The sequence below is a fragment of the Bubalus kerabau genome, chromosome 1 (assembly GCF_029407905.1).
Source record: "Bubalus kerabau isolate K-KA32 ecotype Philippines breed swamp buffalo chromosome 1, PCC_UOA_SB_1v2, whole genome shotgun sequence".
NCBI classification, from domain to species: domain Eukaryota; kingdom Metazoa; phylum Chordata; class Mammalia; order Artiodactyla; family Bovidae; genus Bubalus; species Bubalus kerabau.
In genome coordinates, this window is record NC_073624.1 from 58,246,638 (window position 1) to 58,263,170 (window position 16,533).

The following is a 16,533-nucleotide window of genomic DNA, read 5'->3' on the forward strand; positions in this document are numbered from 1 at the left end:
ACCTGTATGTTCATATTTCATTCTGATTTCTCTCTTCTTAGAAAATTGCTGGTTTTATTTTCTTGTTAAGTTTCATCTCATTAAACTATGTTGGGTTCATTGTGATTCTTGGATGCTGTTTTGGAAAATGTCAGTAATAAATTGTTATTGTATCTTTGAAATATGTTTGTTATTTCATATGTGTGGGGTTATTTTCTGTTCTTGCTTTTGATTCTTTAAATATTAATGCTTGAATCCTAGACAAGGATTCAATTATAGATAATCCTCCATTATCTATAATCAAGATTGTATCTCAAATTGGGTCTAGACTCTAGATAGTAAACTATCTGCTATACCTTTGATTTGCTCAGAATAGACTTTCTAATGAAAGAAGAGCACTTCCTCTAAAAATTTATATAATCTAGTCCATGAAGTTGCTCTTTGAATCACCTACAAATATCTTTGGTTGATTGCTTCTTTCTTGGATTAGAATATTAACTAGTTAAATTTGACTTTATTCATTTTATCTGGAAATAAATCTATGAGAGTGAATTCAGTATATAAAGGAGCTCCAGTTAGAAAATGAAGTGTATTGTCCTAAAGTCTTCTGACCATGTTGAGCATTTTTGCAACTTTATTTCCAAAAAAAGAGAAATAAAATCCTTAAGAAAGTCTGAAATCAAAAGGGCCTTAATGACTTTGAGAATTTCATTAGTTTATTAATGGATAATTTGCATGTCATTAGCTTATTACATCCATATGAAGATGATTTGCATTTATTTCAAAATTCTTTGTTTTAAAAAAAAAATTTTTTTACTTTACAATATTTTATTGGTTTTGCCATACATTGACATGAATCTGCCACAGGTGTATATGTGTTCCCCATCCTGAAACCCCCTCCCAATTTCCTCCCCATCCCATCACTCTGGGTTATCCCAGTGCACCAGCCCCGAGCACCCTGTATCATGCATCAAACCTGGACTGGCAATTCATTTCACATATGATAATATATAAGTTTCAATGACATTCTCCCAAATCATCCCACCCTTGCCCTCTCTCACAGAGTCCAAAAGGCTGTTCTATACATCTGTGTCTCTTTTGCAGTCTTGCGTACAGGGTTATCATTACCATCTTTCTAAATTCCACATATATGCATTAGTATACTGTATTGGTGTTTCTCTTTCTGGCTTCCTTCACTCTGTATAATAGGCTCCAGTTTCATCCACCTCATTAGAACTGATTCGAATGTATTCTTTTTAATGGCTGAGTAATACTCCATTGTGTATATGTACCACAACTTTCTTATCCATTCATCTGCTGATGGACATCTAGATTGCTTCCATGTCCTGGCTGTTATAAACAGTGCTGCGATGAACATTGCAAACACAGGAGGATGAAATGAAATAAATTTCTTTGGTTAACTGTAAGGCAACTTGCTGTTGAGGTAAAGAAATTTGAATGTTGAATCTTCCCAATTAATTTAATTTTGCTTATAATGTATACTGAACTTCTTAAAAGACATTTCATACTAATCAGAAGTATTATTTATGTCTATCAAAAAATGAAACAAATTAAACATGATAGCAAAAATCAATACTTTTTAGAATTCCTATTTTTACCTGAACATACATTTTTAACCTCAAGCTGCAAAATGTTGCAGTGATTTAAACTGAATTATTATTAAACTTACTTGGGTATTTTGTTTTTTTCCTGGGAAATGGAATTATTTTTTCTGTAATCTCATCAATTACATTTATTTTAGTGTTTTGGAGAATTTTTTGTCAAATGCTGTAAGAAAGATTACCACTTTAGTTTTAAGATATAGGTATTTTCTGCTTGCTAGCTTATAGACAGTTTTCATCAATATAACTTAATATTTCATGCCAGATAACCAAGCACAGTCAACATATTCATGATACTTTTGGAAGATATAAGATGCAACTTAAATAAAAGTAAAAAAAGAGAAGTTAACTAGGCTCATGGTGATCAGTTTGCAATGTATCAGATCATTATGTTGTACACTTGAAACTAAAATCATGTTATATTTCAATTATATCCCTCCCCAAAACCAACTACCCCCAAAACCAAAAACAATTACTCTTCTTGTTTAGACATTAAAGAAAGTAACTGAAATTTAATTTGTTCTTGATAAGCCTGGATGAAAAAGGCCTGTATAATGCATATCACTTGTGGTATACATGGATACATCATAAGAAAGATTAATGATACTTTATTGATTAATATTTTGCTTAAGTTTCAGTGAGACCAATAGGCACTCATTTGATCAAAGATATAACTTTATATTTCAAAAATATGTTTTTATATTAGAAATCTGAGTTGACCCAGTTCATTAGCTGGTATCTCTGAATAAGAGAAAAGATTTTAAATACATTTAAATTAAAAAATAAATTTTATAGAATATTTATTTAATAAAATAAGCTAAAAAACTTAAATATAAAAATTGTATTTATTTAGAATCTTGGTGTTCACAAAAGACAATTTTATAAACATGCAGATTATTCTTAAATGATTTAGATATTAGGTGGTAGTAACTTACACAATACAAATAATTAGTAAGATGGTCAGTTTTTTCACTATATCATAACTCTTCTTGATAATAAATGTATATCACACACATTATTTGAAAATGTCAACAAAAATTGAGCCCAGGAACAAATGAAATTCTGAAGGGTTTGAGAGTAAAAGAAAATAGTATTGATGACTCCATAAAATTTTCCTCTTTCCTCTTAGAAAGGAAATGTTTAGAAGCTTCAGAATTCTTTTTGATTTGCTTAGGCATTGAAGAATGAAATTAAAACCCTTCACATAATTGTCCCTTTTTAATATATGGATTTGGAGAAGGCTTTTTTTTTTTTTTTTTTTTTTTGGTAGGATAAATTCTACTGATCACTCCCAGGTATTTAACAATGCTTCCTTTGGTGTTATTTTACCTTTTATTTAAATACTGATATACTTCAGTTCAAGAAAAAAGAAGGCAAAAATTGTTTAATATTGCAGCAAATAGCTTTAAGAATAGTTTTTAATTGTATACAGTTTTACAGTAATATTCATTTCTCATTTGATTCATACCACAACCCTTTTAGACCAGCAGCTATATGTAATCTCTAAATTCCATTTTAACAGTGTCTGAAAGAGAGACAGAGGTTATTTGAATTGTCCAAGATTAGTAAAGAATCTGCCTGCAATGCAGGAACTGCATAAGATGCAGCTCTGACCTCTGGAAGGGGAAGATCCCCTGGGGACGGGCATGGCAACCTGCTCCAGTATCTTTGCCTGGAGAATCCCATGGACAGAGGAGCCTGACAGGCTACAGTCTATAGGGTTACAACCATAAAATGCTGATGAAAGAAATCAAAGATGACCCAAATAGATGGAGAAATATACCATGTTCATGGATCAGAAGAATCAATATAGTGAAAATGAGTGTATTACCCAAAGCAATCTATAGATTCAATGCAATCCCTATCAAGCTACCAATGGTATTTTTCAGAAAACTAGAACAAATAATTTAACAATTTGTATGAAAAAAAAAAAAAAAACTCGAATAGCCAAAGCAATCTTGAATCAACCTGCCTGATGTCAGACTATACTACAAAGCTACAGTCATCAAAACAGTATGGTACTGGCACAAAGACATAAATATAGATCAATGGGACAAAATAGAAAGCCCAGAGATAAATCCATGCACCTATGGACATCTTATCTTTGACAAAGGAGGCAATAATATACAACAGAGAAAAGACAATCTCTTTAACAATTAGTGCTGGGAAAACTGGTCAACCAGCAGTGGAAGAATAAAACTAGAACACTTTCTAACACCATACACAAAAATAAACCCAAAATGGATTAAAGATCTAAATGTAAGACCAGAAATATGAAACAACTAGAGGAAAACATAGGCAAAACACTCTCTGACATAAATCACAGCAAGATCCTCTATGACCCACCTCCCAGAGTAATGGAAATAAAAGCAAAAATAAACAAATGGGACCTAATTAAACTTAAAAGCTTTTGCACAACGAAGGAAACTATAAGCAAGGTGAAAAGACAGCCTTCAGAATGGGAGAAAATAATAGCAGACAAAGCAACTGACAAAGAATTAATCTCAGAAATATATAAGCAGCTCCTGCAGCTCAAGTCCAGAAAAATAAATGACCCAACCAAAAAATGGGCCAAACAACTAAACAGACATTTATCCAAAGAAGACATACAGAGGGCTAACAAACACATGAAAAGATGCCCAACACCACTCTTTATCAGAGAAATGCAAATCAAAAGCACAATGAGGTACCATTTCACACCAGTCAGAATGGCTGCTATCCAAAAGTCTACAAGCAATAAATGCTGGAGAGGGTGTGGAGAAAAGGGAACCCTCTTACACCATTGGTGGGAACACAAACTAGTATAGCCACTATGGAGAATAGTGTGGAGATTCCTTAAAAACTGGAAATAGAACTGCCATATGACCTACCAATCCCACTGCTGGGCACACACACCAAGGAAACCAGAATTGAAAGAGACATGTGTACCCCAATGTTCATCGCAGCACTGTTTACAATAGCTAGGACATGGAAGCAACCTAAATGTCCGTCGGCAGACAAATGGATAAGAAAGCTGTGGTACACACAATGGAATATTACTCAGCTATTAAAAAGAATGCATTTGAATCAGTTCTAATGAGGTTGATGAAACTGGAACTTATTATACAGAGTGAAGAAAGCCAGAAAGAAAAACACCAATACAGTATATTAACACATGTATATGGAATTTAGAAAGGTGGTAACGATGACCCTATATGCGAGACAGCAAAAGATACACAGAAAAAGAACAGATTTGATGGAGGATACAGGATGCTTGGGGCTGGTGCATTGGGATGACCCAGAGGGATGGTATGGGAAGGGAGGTGGGAGGGGGGTTCAGAATTGGGAACACGTGTACACCCGTGGCAGATTCATGTTGATGTATGGCAAAACCAATACAATATTATAAAGTAATTAGCCTCTAATTAAAATAAATAAATTAAAAAAAAAGAACAGACTTTTGGACTCTGGGAGAAGGCGAGGGTGGGATGATTTGAGAGAATAGCATTGAAACATGTATATTACCATATGTGAAATAGATCACCAGTCCAGGTTTGATGAATGAGACAGGGTGCTCAGGGCCGGAGCACTGGGATGACCCTGAGGGATGGTATGGGGAGGGAGATGGGAGAGGGGATCAGGATGGGGGACACATGTACACCCATTGCTGATTCATGTCAATGTATGGCAAAAACCACTACAGTATTGTAAAGAAATTAGCCTCCAATTAAAATAAATCAATTAATTACAAAAAAAAAAAAGAGTCAAACACGACTGAAGTGATTGAGCACACACAGGTACACACACACACCAAGTTACTAAGTATTAGAGAGTTAAGACTTCAAACCAGATCTTCTGATTCTTAGCTGCTTTTGTTATTCTCAAATATTGAATCCTTTTCACCACTTTGTAAGTTACTTATCTGAGAATGGAAGAGCTTATATAACACCTCTTACATGGTGGAGAGGTGAGAAGAAGCATAGAAACTGGGCAAACTTCAGGTTTCCTTCTGATTTTCAGACTGTTTTCCAAAGGTGATTTGAAGGAAGCAGTTTTACTTTTAAAGAATTTTATTTTTACTTGGGGCAAGAACTAATATCTGTATAGTGTTTTACTATTCATTGAATGGCTTCTCTTTTATGTTCTAATTTATTTTTTATTTTTTTTTGGTAATGGTCTTTTTTTTTAATTTAATTTTATTTTTAAACTTTACAAAATTGTATTAGTTTAATGTTCTTACCAGTGTTGAGCAATAGGCACTATTATTATTATTTTCTACCAGAAAGAAAAAGAAAAATAAGACTAATTGATACTCTAGCGGTCATATTATTGGTAGTTTGCATAGCTGGGCTTCCTTGGTGGCTCATATGGTAAAGAATCTGCCTGTAATGCAGGAAACCTGGGTTCGATCCCTGTCCCTGGGTTGGCAAGATCCCCTGGAGAAGGGAATGGCAATTCACTCCAGTATTCTTGCTTGGAGAATTCTATGGGCAGAGGAGCCTGGTGGTCTGCAGTCCATGGGGTCGCAGAGAGTCAGACATGACTGAGCAACTAATACTTTCACTTGCATAACTGATACTTTACATTCAAGTCCTTTAAATTCAGGGCTTATAAAATAATACTATTTTTTATTAATGTTAAAATGGGGTTTATTTTCTCTGAAATCTTGTCATTAGAATAATTGTGTCAGTGATAGAACTTGTCTCATAAATGAATTTCCCTCTTAAAATAATTTCTTAGGCTTGGAGGAGGAAAGTGAAAGAGGATACAAGTATAAACAACACACATTCAAAGTATGTTCTGTGCCATGGCTGAAAGTTATTAATTTTTTTTCAACTTTTCAGGGTCTCTTTCCTACTGTGTTGCTTTCTCTTTTATATGAATCTTCAACCCTTTATTCTAGTTCTCTATCAGAATGATGTGTAATTTCCTAAATGTCTTTTAGCAGGATGATAACTTTTTGTTTGTAAACAGGGTGTTTGCTTGCACCTCAAGTCTTCCTTCGGACTAAATCTCAGGTATAAGTTATCTGGGAATACTCCATTTTTAAGAAAGATGTGAAGAGGTATACTGTTATTTTACTAAATTCATTCGGTTAATAAAATTAGATAAATTTTGCCCAAAAGATCTCTAGTACTTGTATGGGTCAGTCAATGAATGCTGTGTGTGTGTGTGTGTGTGTGTGTGTGTGTGTGTGTGTGGTGGTGGCGGTAGTTTGAATGATTACTCTAAATTTCTAGTCAGTATCTAATATACTTTTATGATTATCTGTTTAATAGTAGCCATATTGTTCAGCATATTTTCTTCTGTTGTATTTTTTTTTCCTTCTTAGGGACATTGTTCTCAAACTGCTTCAATATGAGGCATCAACAAATGTAGCAGACAACAAAGGTTATTTTCCTATTCACTTGGCTGCCTGGAAAGGAGATGTGGAAATTGTGAAGATTCTTATTCATCATGGACCATCACATTCCAGAGTCAATGAACAGGTGTGTTTGTCAAGTATTTGCTCATGCTGTGATTTTTGAGAGTTTTGTGAAGTCAAAGCCACATTGAAAAATTAATTATTTCTGTTGTTACCCTGCTAAAGATCATCCTACTGCTGAATTTGCTAAAGGAGATATTTGAAAACTTCTTTGGCATTTGTTTATAGGTACAATGGCACTAAGCTGGACATTTGTAAAGATATTTGTTAATAATAAAATCCCACATAAAGAAGTAGTTCTAGTATTTTTGCCTGCCTTACATGAGCATCCATTTTACAGTTATTGAATATTTAAAGATAAAACAATTCACATTCATAATGTGAAAGTAGTTTTTCTTAATAAAATTTTAGATGCTAGAACAATGATGATAGCTATCATTTCCATAATACTTTACCATTTACATAGCACTTTTATATTAAGTGCTATTTTGTGAATTAAAATGCAAATACAATGTATGCAGTTGCTAGTCACATAATAAATAAAAAATTTCCTGTACACACACACACACACACACATATGCCTAGAGTAAGTTCAGTAAAACACAGCAGCAGGGTGAAACTGACAGATAAAGTCAAAATATTTGCAACTGCATAGTATCCATGTTACACTTAATGCATATATTTAAAAATAATGTCATTCTCAGTGTTCTAAATAAATAAGACCACAGGTTCCAGAAAGTAAAATACAGTCCTCTAGTACAGTATGATAATAAATGAGCTCTGCATGCCCCCTACTGTTCCCATTTTGTAAAACTATATTTGAAAACCAGCGTGCAGCCCAACAATTGAATTACAAACAGGGCATTAAGCTGAAGGTTGGCCGCTGTCCAGTATGGATGCAAGGAGGTTACTCTAGGGCAAGCACATCTAATATAGTACAATTAGCATATTGTTCATATGGGTATAGACTTTGCAGACACTTGACTGAAATTCAGATTAAAAATGAATACTTGCTAGCTGTATACAGCAAAGGGAAGAAAATATAATATTTTTCTTACATCAAAATGCAGTTGTGTAAAGAACTAATCAGGAAAAATGTTTTATTAATTGGAAAAATGTCTTGTTAATATATATCGCAAAAAATGTCTATGTTTTCATGTTACAAAATGCAGAATATTTTTATGAGAATAGTTAATTCAAGTCTTTACAAAATGATGGATATGGCTGTCTTTATTTATGATGCTAAAAAGGAAATTTATGAGAATGCTGCCTGTTCCTCAGAAAACCAAGTTAAAAGATCACTGGTGGGATGAGCCATCTGGTGGTTATTCTTAAAACTGAATGCCCAAAGCAAACCTAAAGTAAAAAGATGGAAAAACAAACCAAGGTTAAACAATGGAATATTAGTTTCTACAAGCAATATTTTTTTTTATTTTATTTTATTTTTAAACTTTACATAATTGTATTAGTTTTGCCAAATATCAAATGAATCCGCCACAGGTATACATGTGTTCCCCATCCTGAACCCTCCTCCCTCCTCCCTCCCCATTCCATCCCTCTGGGTCGTCCCAGTGCACCAGCCCCAAGCATCCAGTATCGTGCATCGAACCTGGACTGGCAACTCGTTTCACACATGATATTTTACATGTTTCAATGCCATTCTCCCAAATCTTCCCACCCTCTCCCTCTCCCACAGAGTCCATAAGACTGTTCTATACATCAGTGTCTCTTTTGCTGTCTCGTACACAGGGTTATTGTTACCATTTTTCTAAATTCCATATATATGCGTTAGTATACTGTATTGGTGTTTTTATTTCTGGCTTCCTTCACTCTGTATAATAGGTTCCAGTTTCATCCACCTCATTAGAACTGATTCAAATGTATTCTTTTTAATGGCTGAGTAATACTCCATTGTGTATATGTACCACAGCTTTCTTATCCATTCATCTGCTGGGAAATCTGGTCAACCACTTGTAAAAGAATGAAACTAGAACACTTCCTAACACCATACACAAAAATAAACTCAAAATGGATTAAAGATCTAAACGTAAGACCAGAAACTATAAAACTCCTAGAGGAGAACATAGGCAAGCAATATTTTTTAAATGACATGAAAATAAAGAAAAAAACCCTAACCAACATTTACATTTGAATGTTGAAGATTTTAAATAGCATAGAGAAACTGTTTTTTTCTGTGATGTTGAATAAATCAATATAAATATAAAAAAATTTTTTTTTCGAGGAGATTGGACTTCAAAATTCTGTCTTCAATTCTGTTACTTTATGTTGTGGTTTCTATTTTAGATGAGTTGAAATTTTTTGAGATTTTTTAATACCATGTTTTCCATATTTTTTGTTTGTTATGTACATACTCCTTTAGTAGTAACATAGATCTCTTATTCAATGTTATTTCTTCTAAAAGTTTCTGATGTAGGAATTTTGTTTTCATAGGTAAATTTTGATTTTAGCTTTATTCCCCCCCACCCCCTCCCCCGCAATGGGACAGAAGTATACTAATTAATTATATACCTTTATGTATTTAAGCAATAGAGGGCAGGAATGAAAATGATAATGAACATTTACTGAGACTTGTGATAACCGGGTGGCTTCCCCAGTGGCTCAGTGGTAAGGACCCAGCTGCAATGTAGGATACGTGCAGGAGACACAGGTTCAGTCCCTGGATTGGAAAGATCCCCTGGAGGAGGAAATGGCAACCCACTCCAGTATTCTTGCCTGAAAAATCCTATGGACAGAGGAGTGTGGTGGGCTATAATCCATGGGGTCACAAGAGTCTGACACTACTGAGCATGCTCGCAGGCCAGGCAATGACGATTAAATAAGTAAGCACATACGAAATGCAACTGTGTGTGCTTTGCACATAGTGTTAGCTATGATGGTGACTATGCTGATATCATCCTCCCTTGGTTTATAGAACCCTCATTTAGGACACTGCATTTTTGTTACTAAAATTTCATGTTCCCATTTCTCCTAATTGACCTTTCCACCTCATGGCATAGTCATACTGCATATACCTACACTATCTGCCCAAATAATTGAAAGGTCCATTTCTCTTGCAGTGGGGTTCAATTTTCTTGATTTTAACATTTATTATTCTGCTACATTCCTGGGAAAATCTCATTGATTTTCAGCTGAAACACTTATATTTTTATTTTGAGTCACACGACTTATGGGATCTTAGTTCCCTGACCAGGAATCAAACCCAGGCCCTTAGCAGTGAAAATGTGGAGTCCTAACAACTAGACTGCCAGGGAATTCCCTCAGCTGAACCACTTATAAGCTACACGTGTAATATTCCTTGTAACTTGTCTGGATGTGGGTATAGACCTGCCTCTAAATTCATGATTATATTTCAAAAAGATATGGGTTAATGTTAGGGCCAGTACGTCTTTGTTCTCTTTGCAAAAAAAGCAAGGATTTATACTTAAATGGAAGATAAGATGAAACTTGATTTGGGAAACATCTCTGTAAATCTTTCATTATCAGAGAATTTACTCTCTCAACTATATTTGGGAAAGCCAGTCTGTTAAAGGTGTATTGTTATTAATCTCTCTCATTAACAGATGTCACAGAGGCTTGATGCACAGTGCCGACAACACTAACCATCTGGGCCCAGCAGGGCTACCAACTAACACAGCTAAATGGTTTATCACTCTTGGAAGTTAGAATATATAGTTTAAGGAAAAGTTTGATTCTTTCAACTGAAGTGATAGAAATAAAATGTGATAAATGATAGATACTATTACCAAATATAAAGTACTATTAGGCATACTTATTAAAAGGCATACATTTTAAATATATGTTTTCAAAGCATCTCAGGTTTTCAGTTCAGTTCAGTCACTCAGTCGTGTCCGACTCTTTGCAACCCCGTGAATTGCAGCACGCCAGGCCTCCCTGTCCATCACCAACTCCCGGAGTTCAGTCAAACTCACGTCCATCGAGTCAGTGATGCCATCCAGCCATCTCATCTGCTGTCATCCCCTTCTCCTCCTGCCCCCATCCCTCCCAGCATCAGAGTCTTTTCCAATGAGTCAACTCTTCGCATGAGGTGGCCAAAGTTCTGGAGTTTCAGCTTTAGCATCATTCCTTCCAAATAACACCCAGGACTGATCTCCTTTAGAATGGACTTGTTGGGTCTCCTTGCAGTCCAAGGGACTCTCAAGAGTCTTCTCCAACATCACAGTTCAAAAGCATCAATTCTCAGCGCTCAGCTTTCTTCTCAGTCCAACTCTCACATCAGTACATGACCACTGGAAAAACCATAGCCTTGACTAGACGGACCTTTGTTGGCAAAGTAATGTCTCTGCTTTTTAATATGTTATCTAGGTTGGTCATAACTTTCCTTCCAAGGAGTAAGCATCTTTTAATTTCATGGCTGCCTTACTATACTTCGATTTTCATAACAAACTGAATTTCTGAAAACTTGCACTGTATGTCTTAACAGAACAATGAAAATGAAACTGCCCTACATTGTGCAGCTCAGTACGGACACTCGGAGGTAGTTGCTGTTCTCCTGGAAGAGCTCACCGATCCTACCATCAGAAACAGCAAGCTGGAAACACCTCTGGACCTGGCAGCCCTCTATGGACGGCTTAGAGTGGTCAAAATGATCATCAGTGCACACCCTAACTTAATGAGCTGCAACACCCGAAAGCACACACCACTACACCTTGCTGCACGCAACGGTCACAAGGCAGTTGTTCAGGTGCTGCTGGAAGCAGGAATGGATGTGAGCTGTCAAGTGAGTCTTCGTGTAGCTGTGCTTCCAAAACAATGGTGTTCTTGCTTTGCTTTGAGATACAGATGTTAAAATTTACATCTTAATTACATGTTAAATTTACAGGAAGAAATATTAACATTTTTAAATCAAGCAAATGGTCCACATGTATTTTTGTAACTACTAAATTCAAACTATCCTGCCACACTGTTAGGAAATATGAAGGGATATAAGCCCTAGTCTCTAACCTCATTCTAACTTGAGGGCTTTCCACATGAAAAATTATTACTAGATGGCAGTTATGTGTGGTCTTCTTAGTAATTGTTTCCTTTATTCCAGTATCTAGCACACAGCTTGACATACACCAGGAATTCAGTCTAAAACTGAGTGAATGAAAGAAAGAAATGAAATTGACTTTAATTTTTGAGTACGTACTTTGTGTTTAATATGTTGACACATTTAGAATCTGTATCTCACAGCTATCTTGTGGGATTGAGAGCTATTAAGTTTCAGTACAGAGGTGAGGAATCAGATTCAAAGACTAAGAAACTTGCCTAAGGACACATGACTCATAAACCCAGAATGTGAATCAAGATTTACTGATTAAAGTCCAGGCCTCTTTCTACAATAATGTACTTGCATACATGACTGATAAAGGAAGGATCACTATACCTAAAAGCAATAAGAAAATTTTTTTTTAAACTTTACCATTTGCATAGGTGAAAAACTTTCTCTTAAAATCTTCCTTGATCATCCTCAGAGCAGAAACCAATATTTCCCTGCAGTGCTCACAAATTCTTGTCTTCTGTGTTAATGTTCCTCCCTCCTATCCTCAAAATAATTCTAAATTTCCATACTAACTCTACACCAAGGATAGTTGAAGAGTATTCTGAAGTATGGTACTTTTTACTAGGCATTGGTGATACCATGATGAAAAAATAGATATGGTCTTCATTTCCACTAAACTTACAGTTTATTAAAGGGAATAGATAATCATATAACATTATAATGTAGTACTATAAGTGCTAAGATGAGGAATATTAGATTGATGTGGAACACGCAGGGAAAGTGTTACACTTTAGGGGCAAGCAATACTTCCTGACTGAAATTATATTTAAGATTTGACATGTAGTGTAGGTCTGTGGTTCTCAATTGTACTCCCTAGACCCTTATTATTGGGGCTTCCCATGTGGCACTGTTGTTAAAGAACCTGCCTGCCAAAGCAGGAGCTGTAAGCTGTGGGTTTATCTCTGGGTCAGGAAGATCCCCTGGAGGAGGGCATGGTACCCTGCAGAATCCCATGGACACAGGAGCCTGGAAGGCTACAGTCCATAGGGTCACACAGAGTTGGACACAACTGAAGCAACATAACACCACACACGCATCCCAGGTGACTGAGTCAGAACTCATGGTGGTGCCCAGAAATCTGGTCAGCAAGCTCTCTAGGTGATTCTGATTCAGGCTGAAGATTGAGAACTGGTGGTGTAGGTGATGGTGAGGTAAAGAGGGCTAGGAGTTCTATCCTGCCAGGCAGAAGGACCAGTTTTTGAGATTCTTGGGAAGAAAACAAGAGAATGATACTGAAGAAATGTTTAGTATGCTTGGAACATGAATAAAGTACAGAAGGTCTGGGGAGAGTTGGCATAGACAAGAGAGGATATGGAAAGGAAAGCAAGGAGAATATTTTCCAGGTTTTCTAAGCCACATTAAATTGTTGTGATTTTATTTGACATTAATATTTATTTACACATCTGTCTCCTCTGATAGAAAGTAAATGTACAACCTCAGAACACCGCTTAACTATTCTTGGTGTAGCTGCTGCTGCTAAGTCGCTTCAGTCATGTCCGACTCTGTGTGACCCCGTAGACGGCAGCCCACCAGGCTCCCCCGTCCCTGGGATTCTCCAGGCAAGAACACTGGAGTGGGTTGCCATTTCCTTCTCTTGGTGTACAGTTGGTATTTAATTAATGCATGTTGAATTACATGAGCTCACTGGATGGTCACAAAAGCCTCGTGAGGTAGGCATTACTGCTCTTATGTTATATCTGAGAATGACTGAGGGTGAAAGAAGATGAGTGACTTATAAACATAACAAGGTCAAATGGCTACACAGAAGCACAGATATTTCACAGACTCAAGCTTTTGGATTTTCTTTCTAGAGTCTCTTCTTTATTCCACACTCCTCTTCTGTCAGAGAGTGCTAAGATTACAAACAATATGTATGGATGCATAAAAGGATATAATTTTTTTAACCTTAGCTCTCCTAATCTTTTTCCTTCTTCTTCTTCTTTTTTTCTAGACAGAAAAAGGGAGTGCACTCCATGAAGCAGCTTTGTTTGGAAAAGTGGATGTTGTGCGAGTTCTGTTAGAAACAGGTAACTATCATGATTCTCCATGGAGCTTATCTTGCCAAAAACTATTTGTACTCCAGAAGTAGACAAAGGAAAATGACACAATCCACCTCACCCCACATTACCCTTTTTACCTCACTCTAAATTGTATGTATGTAGAACCATGTAGGATTGAGCCTCAGTGTTAAGGAAAAAAACTGATATAAATGTTCATCTTCCTTTTCAATAGATTCTTTAATCAAAAGCTTTTAGAAGTGATAATTTTATGCTTTTAAATCATATTAAAATATATTAGAGAAACTACCAAAAGAGGGAGAAAATCTCTGCCTTCTATAGGAGAGAGGAATTGATCCCTGTGAAGCTGTGACAATTGCTTGGTTTATTAAATAATATACAATTTTCCCCAAGTTTCTATATTGTTAACAGTGGTAAACAGAAATTAGAGTTCCCTATCATTATAGGGGACTGGAATGCAAAAGTAGGAAGTCAAGAAACACCTGGAGTAACAGGCAAATTTAGCCCTGGAATACAGAATGAAGCAGGGCAAAGGCTAATAGAGTTTTGCCAAGAGAACGCACTGGTCATAGCAAACACCCTCTTCCAACAACACAAGAGAAGACTCTACACATGGACATCACCAGATGGTCAACAGCGAAATCAGATTGATTATATTCGTTGCGGCCAAAGATGGAGAAGCTCTATATAGTCAACAAAAACAAGACCAGGAGCTGACTGTGGCTCAGATCATGAACTCCTTATTGCCAATTTCAGACTTAAATTGAAGAAAGTAGAGAAAACTACTAGACCATTCAGGTATGACCTAAATCAAATCCCTTATGATTATACAGTGGAAGTGAGACATAGATTTAAGGGCCTAGATCTGATAGATAGAGTGCCTGATGAACTATGGAATGAGGTTTGTGACATTGTACAGGAGACAGGGATCAAGATCTTCCCCATGGCAAAGAACTGCGAAAAAGCAAAATGGCTGTCTGGGGAGGCCTTACAAATAGCTGTGAAAAGAAGAGACGCGAAAAGCAAAGGAGAAAAGGAAAGATATAAGCATCTGAATGCAGAGTTCCAAAGAATAGCAAGAAGAGATAAGAAAGCCTTCTTCAGCAATCAATGCAAAGAAATAGAGGAAAACAACAGAATGGGAAAGACTAGGGATCTCTTCAAGAAAATTAGAGATACCAAGGGAACATTTCATGCAAAGATGGGCTCGATAAAGGACAGAAATGGTATGGACCTAACAGAAGCAGAAGATATTAAGAAGAGGTGGCAAGAATACACAGAAGAACTGTACAAAAAAGATCTTCATGACCCAGATAATCACAATGGTGTGATCACTGACCTAGAGCCAGACATCCTGGAATGTGAAGTCAAGTGGGCCTTAGAAAGCATCACTACGAACAAAGCTAGTGGAGGTGATGGAATTCCAGTTGAGCTATTCCAAATCCTGGAAGATGATGCTGTGAACGTGCTGCACTCAATATGCCAGCAAATTTGGAAAACTCAGCAGTGGCCACAGGACTGGAAAAGGTCAGTTTTCATTCCAATCCCAAAGAAAGGCAATGCCAAAGAATGCTCAAACTACTGCACAATTGCACTCATCTCACGTGCTAGTAAAGTAATGCTCAAAATTCTCCAAGCCAGGCTTCAGCAATATGTGAACCATGAACTTCCTGATGTTCAAGTTGGTTTTAGAAAAGGCAGAGGAACCAGAGATCAAACTGCCAACATCTGCTGGATCATGGAAAAAGCAAGAGAGTTCCAGAAAAACATCTATTTCTGCTTTACTGACTATGCCAAAGCCTTTGACTGTGTGGATCACAATAAACTGTGGGAAATTCTGAAAGAGATGGGAATACCAGACCATCTGACCTGCCTCTTGAGAAATTTGTATGCAGGTCAGGAAGCAACAGTTAGAACTGGACATGGAACAACAGACTGGTTCCAAATAGGAAAAGGAGTGCGTCAAGGCTGTATATTGTCACCCTGCTTATTTAACTTATATGTAGAGTACATCATGAGAAACGCTGGACTGGAAGAAACACAAGCTGGAATCAAGATTGCCGGGAGAAATATCAATAACCTCAGATATGCAGATGACACCACCGTTATGGCAGAAAGTGAAAAGGAACTCAAAAGCCTCTTGATGAAAGTGAAAGAGGAGAGTGAAAAAGTTGGCTTAAAGCTCAACATTCAGAAAATGAAGATCATGGCATCTGGTCCCATCACTTCATGGGAAATAGATGGGGAAACAGTGGAAACAGTGTCAGACTTTATTTTTCAGGGGCTCCAAAATCACTGCAGATGGTGACTGCAGCCATGAAATTAAAAGACACTTACTCCTTGGAAGGAAAGTTATGACCAACCTAGATAGCATATTGAAAAGCAGAGACATTACTTTGCCAACAAAGGTTCGTCTAGTCAAGGCTA

The 16,533-nt window shown here is 36.5% G+C and overlaps 1 protein-coding gene across 5 annotated transcripts in view; it reads left to right on the plus strand.

The window, feature by feature from the left end:
• ANKS1B (ankyrin repeat and sterile alpha motif domain containing 1B) overlaps positions 1–16,533 on the plus strand; it is a 1,161,043-nt gene that overhangs the window by 152,783 nt on the left and 991,727 nt on the right. For all 5 annotated transcript variants that reach the window (XM_055576264.1, XM_055576282.1, XM_055576254.1 and 2 more), the window contains exons 3-5: positions 6,913–7,069; positions 11,468–11,764; positions 14,040–14,115. In XM_055576264.1, the coding sequence (XP_055432239.1) occupies positions 6,913–7,069; positions 11,468–11,764; positions 14,040–14,115 (530 nt within the window). The remainder of the gene's footprint in view (positions 1–6,912; positions 7,070–11,467; positions 11,765–14,039; positions 14,116–16,533) is intronic.